General features: G+C 51.3%; 5 protein-coding genes across 5 annotated transcripts; 2 read left to right on the top strand and 3 right to left on the bottom strand.

Moving 5' to 3' along the window:
• Positions 1-894: 894 nt before the first annotated feature.
• On the bottom strand, positions 895-1281 carry VFPPC_15152 (hypothetical protein; the record flags this gene model as incomplete). The annotated part of the gene is made up of 1 exon (XM_018292905.1): positions 895-1281. One exon carries the CDS (start codon positions 1279-1281, stop codon positions 895-897), a length of 387 nt encoding a protein of 128 aa, XP_018148595.1.
• A 2026-nt stretch (positions 1282-3307) lies between these two features.
• On the top strand, positions 3308-5620 carry VFPPC_00467 (Zn(II)2Cys6 cluster transcripitional activator; the record flags this gene model as incomplete). The annotated part of the gene is made up of 5 exons (XM_018280479.1): positions 3308-3377; positions 3458-3477; positions 3550-3650; positions 3712-3945; positions 4015-5620. 5 exons carry the CDS (start codon positions 3308-3310, stop codon positions 5618-5620), a joined length of 2031 nt encoding a protein of 676 aa, XP_018148594.1.
• Positions 5621-6152: 532 nt separating this feature from the next.
• VFPPC_12784 (exoglucanase 1 precursor) lies at positions 6153-7854 on the bottom strand (the record flags this gene model as incomplete). Its single annotated transcript, XM_018290561.1, has 3 exons — positions 6153-6509; positions 6587-7153; positions 7249-7854. 3 exons carry the CDS (start codon positions 7852-7854, stop codon positions 6153-6155), a joined length of 1530 nt encoding a protein of 509 aa, XP_018148593.1.
• A 1624-nt stretch (positions 7855-9478) lies between these two features.
• VFPPC_00466 (RSC complex subunit Sfh1) lies at positions 9479-11316 on the bottom strand (the record flags this gene model as incomplete). The annotated part of the gene is made up of 2 exons (XM_018280478.1): positions 9479-9574; positions 9652-11316. The coding sequence occupies 2 exons, from the start codon at positions 11314-11316 to the stop codon at positions 9479-9481; spliced, it is 1761 nt and encodes a 586-aa protein (XP_018148592.1).
• A 746-nt stretch (positions 11317-12062) lies between these two features.
• Positions 12063-13386, top strand: VFPPC_00465 (kinetochore sim4 complex subunit FTA2 domain-containing protein; the record flags this gene model as incomplete). Its single annotated transcript, XM_018280477.1, has 2 exons — positions 12063-12248; positions 12325-13386. The coding sequence occupies 2 exons, from the start codon at positions 12063-12065 to the stop codon at positions 13384-13386; spliced, it is 1248 nt and encodes a 415-aa protein (XP_018148591.1).
• Between the last annotated feature and the right edge of the window lie 94 nt (positions 13387-13480).

Raw genomic sequence — 13480 nt, 5'->3', positions numbered from 1 at the left:
TTTGACATTCTGACGACCGAAGCTCGAGACTCGAGAGCAAGGGAACGGAAGTGTAGGGCTTGGCTGGCTGACTGACTACAATGGAGGGAATATCAGAAAGTGGGTGGACGAAGACGAGCCGCCGCACTTTTGCAAGGTAAGCAGCAGCATCCCTCTCTCCACATCTGAATTGATGCTGAAGCTCGTGGTTTATCATGGTTCAAGTCCTTAACATTGCTGATGGCACTGTTACTAAATGGCAAGCCTGGCTTTCGTTTTCCCACTCGACAAACACACATATTATTCCCAGCAGCAACAAATTTGCTCAATTAAGGCACAGGTGACGTTCCGACGTCGCATCGCTTGGCTGGGGTAGAAAATCCAAGCGCAACCTTCGGAACAGCGCAGCGACACCAGACCGCCATTGCCAGGACAGGGTCACAGAGACCCTGTCCAAGATGGAAAAGATGCATATTTGGATGCCGAGAAGCTCAAAGAGGGTCGGCAACACACAAATCCATCCAACTGATCACTGATGAACGCAATAAGAGCACGCTAGGAAGCAATCCTCGGGAGCACTAGCTTGCTCGTAGATCCACAAGATCCAGGATTGTTCAACGGTGGTCAGTGATTCCATTCCTTTACGTGTGTCTTAGGTCAAGGATCTCTGCATGCTGGAACTCCTGCATTGCACCTCACAGCTCACTACACACATCTGACACAACTGTTGCTCCAAATCCGCGGGTGTCAGGGCTTTAATTACTTTCCAGCTTTGGGGCAACCGGTGATCCCCCCCTACCCTCAGGAACGAAGCACCGCCTTTAACAGCAACTGTGGACATCGGCAGTTGTCAATCAACCCCTCAACAAACATTGCTGCTTCAAACCATTCGTTTCAGTTCGAAGGAATTGTAAATCATTGCCACGTGGAAAGCCTGGATTCTGTCATTGCAATACTAACAATGTAGTCAAAGTCCACGACACCAAAGGTGACAGCCACAAGTATTGAAATGCATTTCTCCACCTCCAGTCTCAGCCAAATTGGGCTGTCCATTCTTGAACTTGGTTTGCTTGTCCTGTCCTCCCATTTTGCTGGACGAGTCAAGCTGCATGGATACAAAGTCCAATGGGCGGCCTTGAAGCCGCAAGTGAAGCTTCTCTGTGCTGGTGGAGGTGATGAGCGTAAGCCATAAACCCTATTAAGTGGCAAGCTCGTCATCAACTGGTCTGGCAACCAATCGCACAACAGTCTTATCGCCGTTCTGTGATGATTGAAGACGAAGCTCCGCAGTTCGCGGGTCATTGGTACCCGGTGTGTGTTTGGTCAGTCTTGTTAGAAAGCGAAATGGACATTGAAGGCTGAATAGAAATTGGCTAGCCGCGGCTAGGCGATAACCGGAGCCCATTCGTAAGCGCTGATGGTAGAAGCGTGTCGGAAATGTATGTCGTTCTTGACAAGAAGCAAGACGCTGGCCATCAACATTGGCCAGAGGCTCACTCTCAGTGATGAGATGCAAACATGGACATCCGTTCCGGCCTTGGCTCCCGAAGCCCCGGCGTCCAGGGAGCCATGGACCCTCCGACATTTTGGGTGGTCTGGTCTTGCTGAAGACATGGGGAAGCAAGGCACACGTGCATGCAAAGTGCAGAAGTTGACAGCACAGATATTAGAATTGGAAGGTTAATAATGGCTGGGGCTCTAGTTGCGCGTTTCAAATCGTTTCACGTATTGTGGTGCTGTTTTTGTTCTTCTTCTACGCCGTCTGCCGTCCTACAAGTATCGAGCCGCAAACTAACAACTGCTATCGACCAACCTGTATCCTGACATCAAACATTGTTACATGTACCTATTGTCTGGTTCCTTCGCTCCTGCCGTCTGGTCCATGTTCCTGTAGCATACGCACATGGAGCTAACTCCGATGGTTCGGGTAATCAATTGATATGTGAAAGACGGAAGGTGCTGACATGCGATCTGTCAAGTGCAAGCACCAAGCTCCAACCTCCCACCTCCAAGCTTGTGATGTCCCCGAGTATGGGTTGTTCCGTTCACGACGTCTGGCAATTTCAATTACACCAAGACAGGACTACCTTCTATCCAATGACGACTGTAGGATTTCATGGGCCAAATTCGTGGACAGTTCAGAAACTTGACATTTGAACCCCGCCAATGGTGGCGCCCTCCCACCTCTGCCTCGCTGTTTGGAAACATGGGATTCCCATGGTCAATAAGAGACCGCAACAAGAGCTTCCGTCACCAGACTGCTCGCTCTATCCTTCCTTGTCCCTCGAATGTTGTTACTAATTTGTCCTCTTCCAACAGTTGACCGGTCTGCACCGTTTCCCATTCCGCCCTCGAGGCCTCAGCCTTGTTTTCTTTCTTCTCTCGTGGTCGGCTGGTCTTGGGGTTAAAACCAGCCTTGTTGCAGGAAACACTACTCATTCATATACGCACCCAGCATCGACATCAATTCACCTTTTAATTCTGGTACAGTATTGCACATTCGTGTCCCACCCACCCACTCTCCTTCCACAGAAACAAAGCTTGGTCCCTGTGCTAGTTGCTTGCCGAGTAGCATAGAGGAATTACTCCAACTCAAAGGAGTGGGCGTTGCATTGGCCACCGGACATCGGATGCAGCTCACCAGACAAAATATTTTCAATCATCATTGATGCCTAGGTTGCATATTCCGTTGGACTGTGCCATCCCAGAGAGAAGCACGAAGTTACATACTTCTCATACACATCTCATCAAACCTCTCCTGCATCTGTTGCGTGTCACGCAATCCCTGCATCGTCCTCCATCCAAACGACGGCGCTAGCCAGGCTGGTGCTGGGATCTTACCCTGGTGTTCACCTCTTTCTGTCTGGTGTCAATCCAACCACGACGGAGTCATCACATTGGCTCTTCTCTTGTCTGCTGGCACGGCCGCTCGGAAGGAAAAGCAGCACCAGACTCTCATTTACGAGGAGACTGGAGACTGGAGCCACGACCTGCCCCGCCCCTTGCGCCGCCTCATTCGGTTGTCTGTTTGTGGCTGTCCATTTCCTCAATAGAGACCTGGCCTGGGGGGTTGTGGCACATTCCATCAATCAATCTAATTCACATTTGATGCTCGCTTGATCAGTGGTAGGCAGCTTAGCTCACCAACATCTCGTTTGCGACACAGCCAGAGCCAGGACCTTGCGAGCTTCGCCAGGCACCCATCCTTATCACCCAAATATCCTATACCTTTTCAGAACCGCAAAAGCACAGCTATCCTGGCCATTTTCTGGGCCGGCTGAGGATTCCATCGGCGCTCGCACCTCAGTCATTGTGAAAGCAATGCGCCATGCCCCGCACTAGCTTCTCGCGAAATCCCTTGCTGAGGGTCTCACGGCCAGTGTCGGCGTGCTCACGATGTGAGTTGAGTAGCGATCCTCAAACCCTTGTGTTATATCTCGTCGGATTCGGTCCTAGTTACTAACTGTTGGTCACTCAGGTCGCGCCGCCAAGGTCAAGGTAGACCATCCATCCATACCCAACCCGCTGTTAGATGGAACATCGTTGTAGCTAACCTCGATGTTGTCCCAGTGTGATGGCAAGTTACCAGCTTGCACCGCTTGTGAAAAGGCCGGCCGTGAAAACGAATGCTCGGCGGCCAACGACCAATTCGCTAGGGGCAAGGAACGAAGGTATGTCAAGGGCATCCCAAGCAGGTCGATCTTTTGAGCTAACTGACCTCCCTCTGAACAGCTATGTTGCTGCCCTTGAACTCCGCATTGAGAAGCTCGACCGACGCCTGGAGTATGCGAAGCGCCGAAAGGCATCTGTCGCACAGTATGAAGTCGATGGCGCAACTAACGCCACTATGACCGAGGCAGAAAGGAGAGACTCACTGGCAGCTATCCGAGCTGCAATCCATCGCAAGGCAGCTCGCAACCGGGAGAACTCTGACGTTAACTCTCTAGTGTCGGACTTTGGCATCTTGTAAGAGCTTTATCAATTGGCGCAAGCTATTAGTTCCATGACGATTTCTAACAGAAAACGAACATACAGGTCGGTTGATGCCACAACCAGAGACTTTGAGCCATCTCAGGGCAATATCACCTTTGCAAGGCTTGTCTTGGCGGCTACGACAAAAGACGCGCTGCCTGAGTCAACACAAGCTATGTTGCCTTCCAGACAGGTTGCCAACGCAACAGTCCAGTATTTCATGGCGAATATTTACTCTCTGTTTCCCTGTTTCTCTGAGACTGCCCTGTTGACAATATTGGATGACGTGTATCACCAAGATGGCCGCGTGATCAAGGACTCTGATTACTGGCTGCTATATTTGGTTCTCGCCATAGGCTCAACAGCTCAGAGTTGCAATGCCAGAGATAAAAACTACAACAACGGTGTTGAGCATGTTTGCAAGGCATTGTCTTATGCTGACGGGGCTCTGGGGCCAGGATATGTCACACAGATCCAGTCGCTGCTTTTGCTAACCCTGTATTCCATGCTGGACCCAGTTCACTTTGATACTTGGCATTTGATAGGATTCACATCCCGTGCCGTGGTTGACCTGGGCTTGCACCAGGACCCCCCTACGTCATCGGCGTCTGACCGGTTGGCTCTCGATATGCGCCGCAAGATATTCTACTGCACCTATGCTCTTGATCGGTTGGTCGTTCCGCTCCCGCTATATTCGTGGCCGCGTGCTTACTTTGAAATCAGTACCATCAGTATGGCTCATGCCCGTAGCTTCTCATTTGCAGACGAATCCATCAACGTAGAGTTCCCTCAGTCATCGGATCTGGGCGACAAGAAGGCAACACCTGGGCCCATTTCTGGGCCGCAGTCAGCAGATCCCGCGTTGTTGCTTTGTCAGCTCCGCCGAGCACAGTCATACTGGTATCAAGTACTCTATCAATCAGAGCCGACACCTTTGCCGAATCCTACTGGGTTTCTCTGGCAGATGTGCTTAGAAATGAGAGAGTGGCAGCAGTCTCTTCCAGACACGCTGCCACCTGGCATTCGACAAATGTTCGAGCAAGAATTGCGCTACAGCTATGTATACTGCATTGCGCCATCAGCTCGAGGTCCTCAAATTACCGACTACATTCGTATCCTGATATTTGAGTACTCTCTGGAGTATCTCAACAACATGTACGATATTGCATACGGCGGCTTAAACAGTGCATTTTATACATACCACGACGCTCTCAAGGTCTACTTCATGGCCAATCAGTTCCTAGCGGTCCTACGAGACGCGCAGGATTTACTTCTCTCAGGACAGCATGTTCCTCCGCCGGCAGTTCCCCCTGGGTCTCCGCCCCCTCCACCTATTCCTCGCCGCATCGTGAGACCTGGAATTCCCGTGGAAAGCAATCTCGATAGAACTATTTGGTGTTTAGAACGCATTCCCAAGACATTGGAGCTCTATGGCGTCAGATGGGAGGATGCCCTGATGCTGAAGCGAAGTTTTGAGCAATTGTCCAGCGAGACGGTGGACAGATTAGGAGGTCTTCGGCAGATGCCGGGCCACAATCCATATCAAAATAACGTACAGTCCATTAGTCCTCCTGGAGCAGTTCAAGTGCAAGGGCAGCAGGCGCCGGCTGGTATGAGATGGATTGGGGTGGATGCCGCCCAAATGATGCATGGAGGGCCACGCGGGTAGCAGTTGCGGTTGAGTTGAGTTTTCACGCTGTACATGTTTATGAAGGCGTTGATGGGTCCACCACGGCGTTTTACTGCGAGGGAAGAAAAAGGATACAATACCCACACTTGTATGTCCTACAATTTTTTTTCTTTCTTCTGTTTTATATTAAATTTCTCCGAAGAGCAGGTACCAGGCCTACCAACTTTTAGTGTGGGTAGGGCTTTAAGCGTGTTCGTTGTGATAAACAAAATATTATGCTTATGTGTAAGTTGATAGGTTGGGAACGTGTTTACGACTGCTATGTACTTTGATTGCTATATACCTAGGTATTTGGGAAATGAAAACTAAGAATATGTACTCAGAATAGGCAAAATGATATGTACAATGCCCACCAACAAGCAAATGCACATTGTAAACGCCAACAACAGCATGATGCCAAGCACAGCAACAGCAACATGCCGCCGAGAACGGTCCACGCATTCCCCCGTCTTCTTCAATTTAATCTGCTTTTCGTTGTCCATCATTGTTCTTGATGTTTGCATGAATTCGCTCAGAGGCACTGGGAGTAGTAATCATTCAGCTTGGTGCAGGTAAAGCCGGAGGCGCACTTGGTAGGACCAGTAAAGCCAATTCCGCCGCACTGAGCATAATGAGCAGCAGTGCCACCATTATCACCACCATTACCTCCGTCACCACCGGAACCACCATCGCCACCAGAGCCTCCGGAGGTGAAGGTGGAGTTGATGGGACCGAACTTGATGTTGGAGAAGACGACGGTAGAGTCGGGGACGGAGTTCTCAATGTCGGAGGGAGCACCAGACGAGGTGGAACAGCTGCCGCGCTTGGCACCGGGTCCAGTGGAAGTGGTAGGATAAGTTGAATCGAGCCAGAGCATATTGGCGTAGTGCTTTTAGAGTCAGTCAGTCACATTCTGTTTCCTTTTCTTTCTTTCAGACACCATTTCTTTTTAAACAAAACACTTACATCGTCCCAGAGACTCATGACGAGAACCATAGGTGCGGCAAGCGCATCTCCCATCTTGGCCAAACCACCCTTGGCGTTGAACGAGTCGGTATCGCCAAAGGCCTTCTTCTGGGCGTTGCAGTATCCCTGTGTGACGGAGTTGCCTGAAACGCCGGAGATGTCGCTCTGCGAGTTGGGGATGACTTTTCCGTTTTGGACGTAGAATCTCTTAATCTCGGAGAGTTTGCCGTCGGAGCCCTTGATGAACTGCGTGACGACAGAGACCTTCTTGGTGGTGTCGAGGGTGAATCCGGAGCCGGGGCCGTAAAAGGTGGTGTTTCCCTGGCGGTAGCTGTTGAAGTCACAGCCGTCGGGGTCACAGTCGCCTGCGTATCGGTCAGACGAGTACGTGCCGCCGCAGTTGTCGCCGGAGCAGGAGTGCTGTGCGCTGTTGGTGCAGGGATGGGGGGTGAAGGCGGTTGAGATGTCGTTTGCTTCCCAGATGTCCATTTCTGCGCAGCAGGTGCCGAGGTTGCCTATGCCTGCGTTGGCGTCGTTTTTGGAGGGTGTCCATCCTTCAGAGTTGGCCTGAATCCGGTCAGTGGAAAGTGGAAATAGTGGTGATGTCTGTGGATGGAGTAGTTGGAGTTGTGTAAGTGACCATGGTGTTTTCACCAACTTACCACACCGTTGATAAACTTGACATCCCGAGGACACTGACTATCGCAGTACCCCGTGCCATACTTGGCACCCGCCTTGTTCCCCTTATACTTGGCCAGTCCGCCATCCTGGTCCATCGACACAAAGTACAGCGCCCCGTTCAACCCACAGCTAATCTTGGACACGTCCACATCAAACGTGAACTCGTTGCCCAGCAGCGTAAACATCTGGTACTTGGTCTCGTCCTGCATCAGGTACAGCCGGCTGCCGATGTTCTTGCTGTAGGGCCCGTTGGTGACAAACTTGATGCTCAGCTGGTTCCCGGACGTGGTGACGCCGTACGTGCCCGCGTAGTCGGCGCCGTCGAGGCAGCAGTTCTGGGCGCAGGCCTCGCCGGAGGTGCAGATGGAGGTGTCCCATTCGTTGCCGCTGTAGCAGTTCGTCGTGGAGTTTGTGAGGTGCGTCCAGCGCCAGTTGGCGTCGACGACGACGGAGCCCTGCGTGGTGGTGCAGCCGGAGGAGGTGCATTTGGACCAGGAGAGGGGGGGGTGGGTTTCGGTGGTGAGGGTGCAGGCTTGTTGGGCCTTGGTGGCGGCGATGAGGGAGAGGGCTGTGACGAGGAGAGACATGGTGATGGTGTTTTGGGGTGTTTGTTGTTGGTTTGGTTAGTTTGTGGTTGTTGTTGAAGTTGGGTTGTTGGGTTGTTTATATAGATGGTCATGTTGGAATAGTTACACATCTCTCATTGAAGTATAACAGAACATCTAGTTTGTCACGATAATTAATCATGAGCTTCAACATTGATAAAGTAAAACGGCACCCGGCCCGCCATCCCACGCAAACCAGATCTCGTCTGTCTCTCACACGAAATCGGAAACCCATCTCAACCGGTAAATCATCAACATCCACCACCACATCACCATCCAGCCTCACAAACAAATCCAACCCATTCAACTCCCCCAATCTACCAATCTAACCACCATCATCCCATCCCACAACCCCTTTCATTTCCTCCCCAAGCCTATCCGGAACCCCAACCCGACATTCCACAACCACTCCCCCAATCACACACCACGGCCCCTTTCCCCGGATTCTCTCTCCGCAAAGCGCCCCCAAAATACGACACAAACCCGATCTCTCTCCCACGGGACTTATTCCCACCCAGGGGACCTGCTCCCGTTCCCGTTGGTGTTTTTAGCCTATTTCTCCAAAACAGCCGGGCGCATAACGTCGACCACAGGACGTTTGGGAAACAGGGTTGCGCTTGCCGAAAAGGGAAACTCGTTAATACCCGGTTTCTATGTTACAGCTTTACGCTCTTGTTTCTTGGGGTTTTTTATTTGGAGATGTGAGGTTAGTGTGGATGAATAAGTCGGCCCGGATTCACTTCCACTACGTTGAAAGAGTTATGCTGATTCTTGGATGTTGAGGGCTGTGAAATGGGAATGGGAATGGGAATGGGAGTGTGCCTTCGGGCCGGTGTGCAGTTCTTCCGCTGGCTGGTTGTGATGGAGGTTGAATGCGACTCTGTATGCGGGGATGGGCAATACCCTGTCTTTCCCTTGAGGATGTTTCATACTTGATGGGTAGAGGTTGGTGTTTGTATTTCAGGGTGCGTAATGCATATTGTGTGGTTGTGTGTGGTTGAGGGTGGAATTGATATCTTGAATGGTGGCAAGCACACATGCATCAGTCACAAACAAGTAATCCCTTAATGCTCATTGATTCCTCGGCAATATCAATACGCCCATCCTAGTCTACACAGGGGTCTAACCATTCACCCCGACAGAGTCTCCCAGCTTCTTCACAAAAGGAGACTCAAAATTCAACAAAGCTCACCCGTCCCTCGTCCCTGCCCCCATCTCAGCAACAACAGCGAGGCAGATGAAATGAAAATTCTCAAAAAATAAAAAACATAAAGATCTTTCCCTGTACGCCCCTTCCCCTAACTAATTTTTAAAATCAGGTGATTTGCCCCAAAAAAAATTATAGCCATGCCGAACGTCCCTCTTGTATACCAGAATTCACGGCTCGGGCAATCAAACGGCCAAGGCTGCCGTCTCCCCGCGCAAGAGGCAGCATCTGTATCCAATCTTTGGCGTTGGGAAGCGAGCGTCCTCGGCTGGAGCCGGAGTACAAGAGTGACGCGCTCTGCGGAGTACGCTGCATCTTGAGAGGTGATCCTGTGCATTCTTTCTGAGATCTTGGCTCGGAATTGGCCTTGTCCTTGCCACTCTGCGTGATGGAGGACTCCTAGGCCGCTCGAAGGTCTTGCAGGTGCAGGTTTTTGGTTTGGCGTGGGAGTTTGCGATCGCGCTCGTACGAGTACCCGCAGTTTGCGCATAGAGACTGCCAATATCGTTAGCATTACCAAGATTCCTAAACGGAAAGGTTCCAAAATGTGTATTTGTGCACTGTGAGCTTACCTTGGGACCGGCAGGACCGTCGCGCACTGCCCAGACACTTGTTCCCCATACTCGACAGTGTGTACATCTCCATGTGTGTCTCTCAACGTCCGTCAATGCACCTCCACCGCCGTACCCTCCAACATCAGGGGTTCCACGGCCCCCAGGCGTGCCGCTGCGGTTGAGGGGACTAAGACTTCTGAATCGCCGCTTCTTCTTTGATCGTTCGCCTCTGCCCATTCTCTCCTCCTCGATTTCCGCAGGGGCGCCGAAGGGCGTGCCGCCCAGCATGCCAGCCGTGGAGCTGAATCGCGCTGTCTCACGACGCAAGCGACGGGCTTCTCGTTCGCGTTCGCCTTCTCTCTTTTCGATCTCCTCTTTACTCAAGATTTCCACCTTGGGCTCCCAGTCATCCGCCAGGTGGTCGGGATCATATCGCCAACCAGCTTCAGTGCCGAGAGCCGCGTCGTTGGGTAAATCTTGCTGTATTCCGCCCCATCCAGTAACCAGGCCACCTGCTTCGCAGGCCTCCTTCTTCAGTCGTAGAACAGCTTCATAAATGGCGTGGGTCATGGCCGGTATCCATTCACCAGTTAACCCTAGATCAGCACAAGTAGTCTTTGCAAACGCTTCAGCTGTGCCCGGGGGGTGCAGCAGTGACCACTCAAATTTGTCCGTATACAGCATGGACGAGAGATTGAGACTGAGATTGATGATACATCGGTAGGTGTCATCTGGGTTGTAGTCGTCAGAGTCCGGTAAGATTGGTGTAGCCTCTGCCGTGACGTTCGGTGCTGGAGCTTGTGACGGAGTCGCTGGGCCGCCACCAACTCGGGCAGGAGTATCAGGTCGCGAAATCCCTCTCGCCATCGAGGCGGGCGAGTCTTCCCTTGATTTCATCATCAAATTCGGTCTTGGTGTTCCAACTGCAGTTCCGTTGGCACCAGCCGTGGCAGCCGGCGCGGGTGCCGACGCATATTGCTCCGTGTGAAACAGGGGATGAAGCGCAACGCCAGCATACTCTTCTAGCTGGGTTCTAATTTGCTTGCTAATCTCCGCAACCACAACGCCCCGATTAGGCAAATCCAAGTCCTGGGCAAGAGTCTGAGCGAACTGATCCGTAGTAATAAGTGTTTCATGCAAGTTCCAGCAAAAGATATCTCGAAGCTTGTACGGAACTGTCATCTCCCCCGGTCGATACTGGGGCAGCGAGCTGTCAACGGCGGCGGTGTTTGGAATAGGAAACGCCGCAGCAGGGACGAATGCTGGAATATCGAGATCGATTCGTATAGGAATCAGTGTGAGGGGGAGGCTTGCTTGCGCGGCATTTTGTTGATCGCTTTTGAGTGCTCGGTTCTTGCCCATCCAGTCTCGCCAGATGCCCTGAACTTCAACAGGCTCCTTGGTGTCCTTGCCAGCCTTCTCAGCCAGATCTTGTCTGGATGCAGAATCTTCCTTGCGCAGACTTCTCAAGCCGGTCGGCCGACGGCGGGTGTCGTCACTATCGTCTTCCAAGTCGTCGTAGCCATCCTCGGCGTAGTTGATGATTGTGGTGCCTCGTTTCGTTGTTCTCGAGAGGGGTCCTGTAGGGGCACTCGGCAGCACAGGCGTCAGGAGAGAGTTGTTGTAGGCGCGGAGGCGAGGCGCGTAGGATGATTGAAAAGCTTGGGGTTTCGAACGGTCCATGATGTGCAAAAGGAGACCGTCCTGGTCAGGTCATGCTGGCGCAAGGGAGCACAACGGAGGCAAAGTGGTCGCAACGCGCAGAAGGGGTAAACCCCGAGTCTGCAATTGAATGGACAAGTGCGGACCTGACAGTGGTGTATCTAACGGCCGTTACGGGATGATACTGATGGATATCGAACTCGAGATGGGGTTCGCGTGCATGAATTGGTGGTGGTTTGATGGTTGGTTGCAGCTTTCACAGTCGCGACTTGTGCATCTGTCGCTTTGTCCATCGCGCGTCGTTGGCCCTGCCAAAAAATTCGGCATATTCCGTTTGGTGGAAAGAGTGGCGGTGCGGGCACAAGCCACACCCATGAAGGACACAAGCACGACTTTGGTATCAGCCACATCGGTCATTCAAGGCAGCTCCATCAATGATTTGCTGACTAACCATATTCCATTGCTCTTCCGTTCCCATGTCAAACCATCCTTGATTAGGAAATCGCTGCATCGCATACAAAGAAAAGTTGAAACCCGACAGTACTATTAATAAGAGGGATTACTCCGTAGTTTGTTATTGATTACTTTTTGTAATGTTATATTTACATGCTCTCAACTGTCAATATCATGCAGCTTTTTTGGTGAGGAATACTGCTGGGAGATCAACGTTCCCAGCACCAACCTTACCTTGTCTTTTAATTTTCCGACTAATACGCATTTATTAATTTTAGAATCTTCCTGGCGTTTTAAATTTCACAACCATTAAAATGTTTCCAGATTGGCCAGACTCTGCCGCCGACTTGATACCTCTGCCACCGTGCGAAGGACCAAAACTAAAGCCCTTTGACTTCCAAGGACCCCAAAAGATTGACTTCCTCGAGTACTTGGGAGAAGGCCGACACTCGTTTGTGTTCAAAGTTCAAATCTTAGGCCGCATCTACGCGTTGAAACTTGTAAGCGAGGTTCTTGTTCAACATGCCAAAAGAAAAACGGAAGAGTGCTAACGTATCCCTCCATGTGTGTCGATAGTTCAGATTTGACCATGCATTTGAATGGGCACGCCTGAATGACGATTTCGATCAAGACAACCACGCCGCCATGTCTGCTGTTTACAACTACGCAGACCCATTTAGCTGCGAATGCCGTAGCTTCGGCCGCCTTCAAGAAGCGGGCCATGAAGAACTAGCTGTTGATTGCTTTGGCTATCTACTTCTCGATGAGGAACACGAGCGGATCATGAGAGACAAGTTCAAAGATGACCCATATATCTTCCTCGAGTTCGACGGAAATACCGACGGACCTGGGTGCTACAAGGTACGCTCGCGATATCCAGGCAAGAGTGGCAAACTGCGACCCATCCGGGGCATCGTTAAGGAGTTCGGTACGCCTGCGGAGACAATGCAAAATAAAGACTTGCGTAGAATCCTCCGAAACATTACTCAGTTACATCAACTTGGCATTATCGGTATCGACATGGCCGATCGGCAACTCATTAGCGGCAGGATCTGCGATTTCAGCACGGCAATCACAATTCCGCACTTCATCACAAACCCCGAGCTAAATCCATATCTCACCGCTGCCGCCAAATCTGCCATGGAATATGAAACGTTTTTGTACAGTATCAACGACTACTGGTTGTTTGATGACATGGTAGATCTTTGGAATGAGGAGCACGAGGACCAGAAAACTCCACTTTCTGTGTTTGCATTTCCGGGCGGCAACTTGAACAGAAATAGATACAACCTGAGAAGCACGCCCTCCCGAGACGGTATTTATTCCTTTGTCAACCCGATGAAATGCAATTGGAGGGCGTTTTCTGCGACCACAGAGTCGGGCGTGAACGCACCGTCGAACATGACAAAGAGAGGACCACGACAACGACAACGACAACGACTAGAGGCTGGTGGCCAAAAGCTGAAATCTGGCCGGGTCAATTCGAAGAGGCGAGCTGTCCGCCTAGATGCCAAGCCGCGAAGGTGGTACTTGAATTGCAGCCAACAGGTGGCAGCCGTCTTAAAGATTGATACATGGTTCACCAACACTCTTGCTTGGGAGTTCAAGTCTGGTGTCATGTTTCCGCACCATAGATGATGGCCCTGCGTGTAGATCGGCGGCCGAAGTTATGCTTCATGTATTTTTGCACAACTCGGCGAATCTGATTCGCGCGTACTATGTGAGCAAGACA

This window comes from Pochonia chlamydosporia, chromosome 1 (genome assembly GCF_001653235.2).
Source record: "Pochonia chlamydosporia 170 chromosome 1, whole genome shotgun sequence".
NCBI classification, from domain to species: Eukaryota; Fungi; Ascomycota; class Sordariomycetes; order Hypocreales; family Clavicipitaceae; genus Pochonia; species Pochonia chlamydosporia.
Note: the sequence above shows the minus strand (reverse complement) of the source record. Positions and strands in the feature narration are given on the sequence as shown.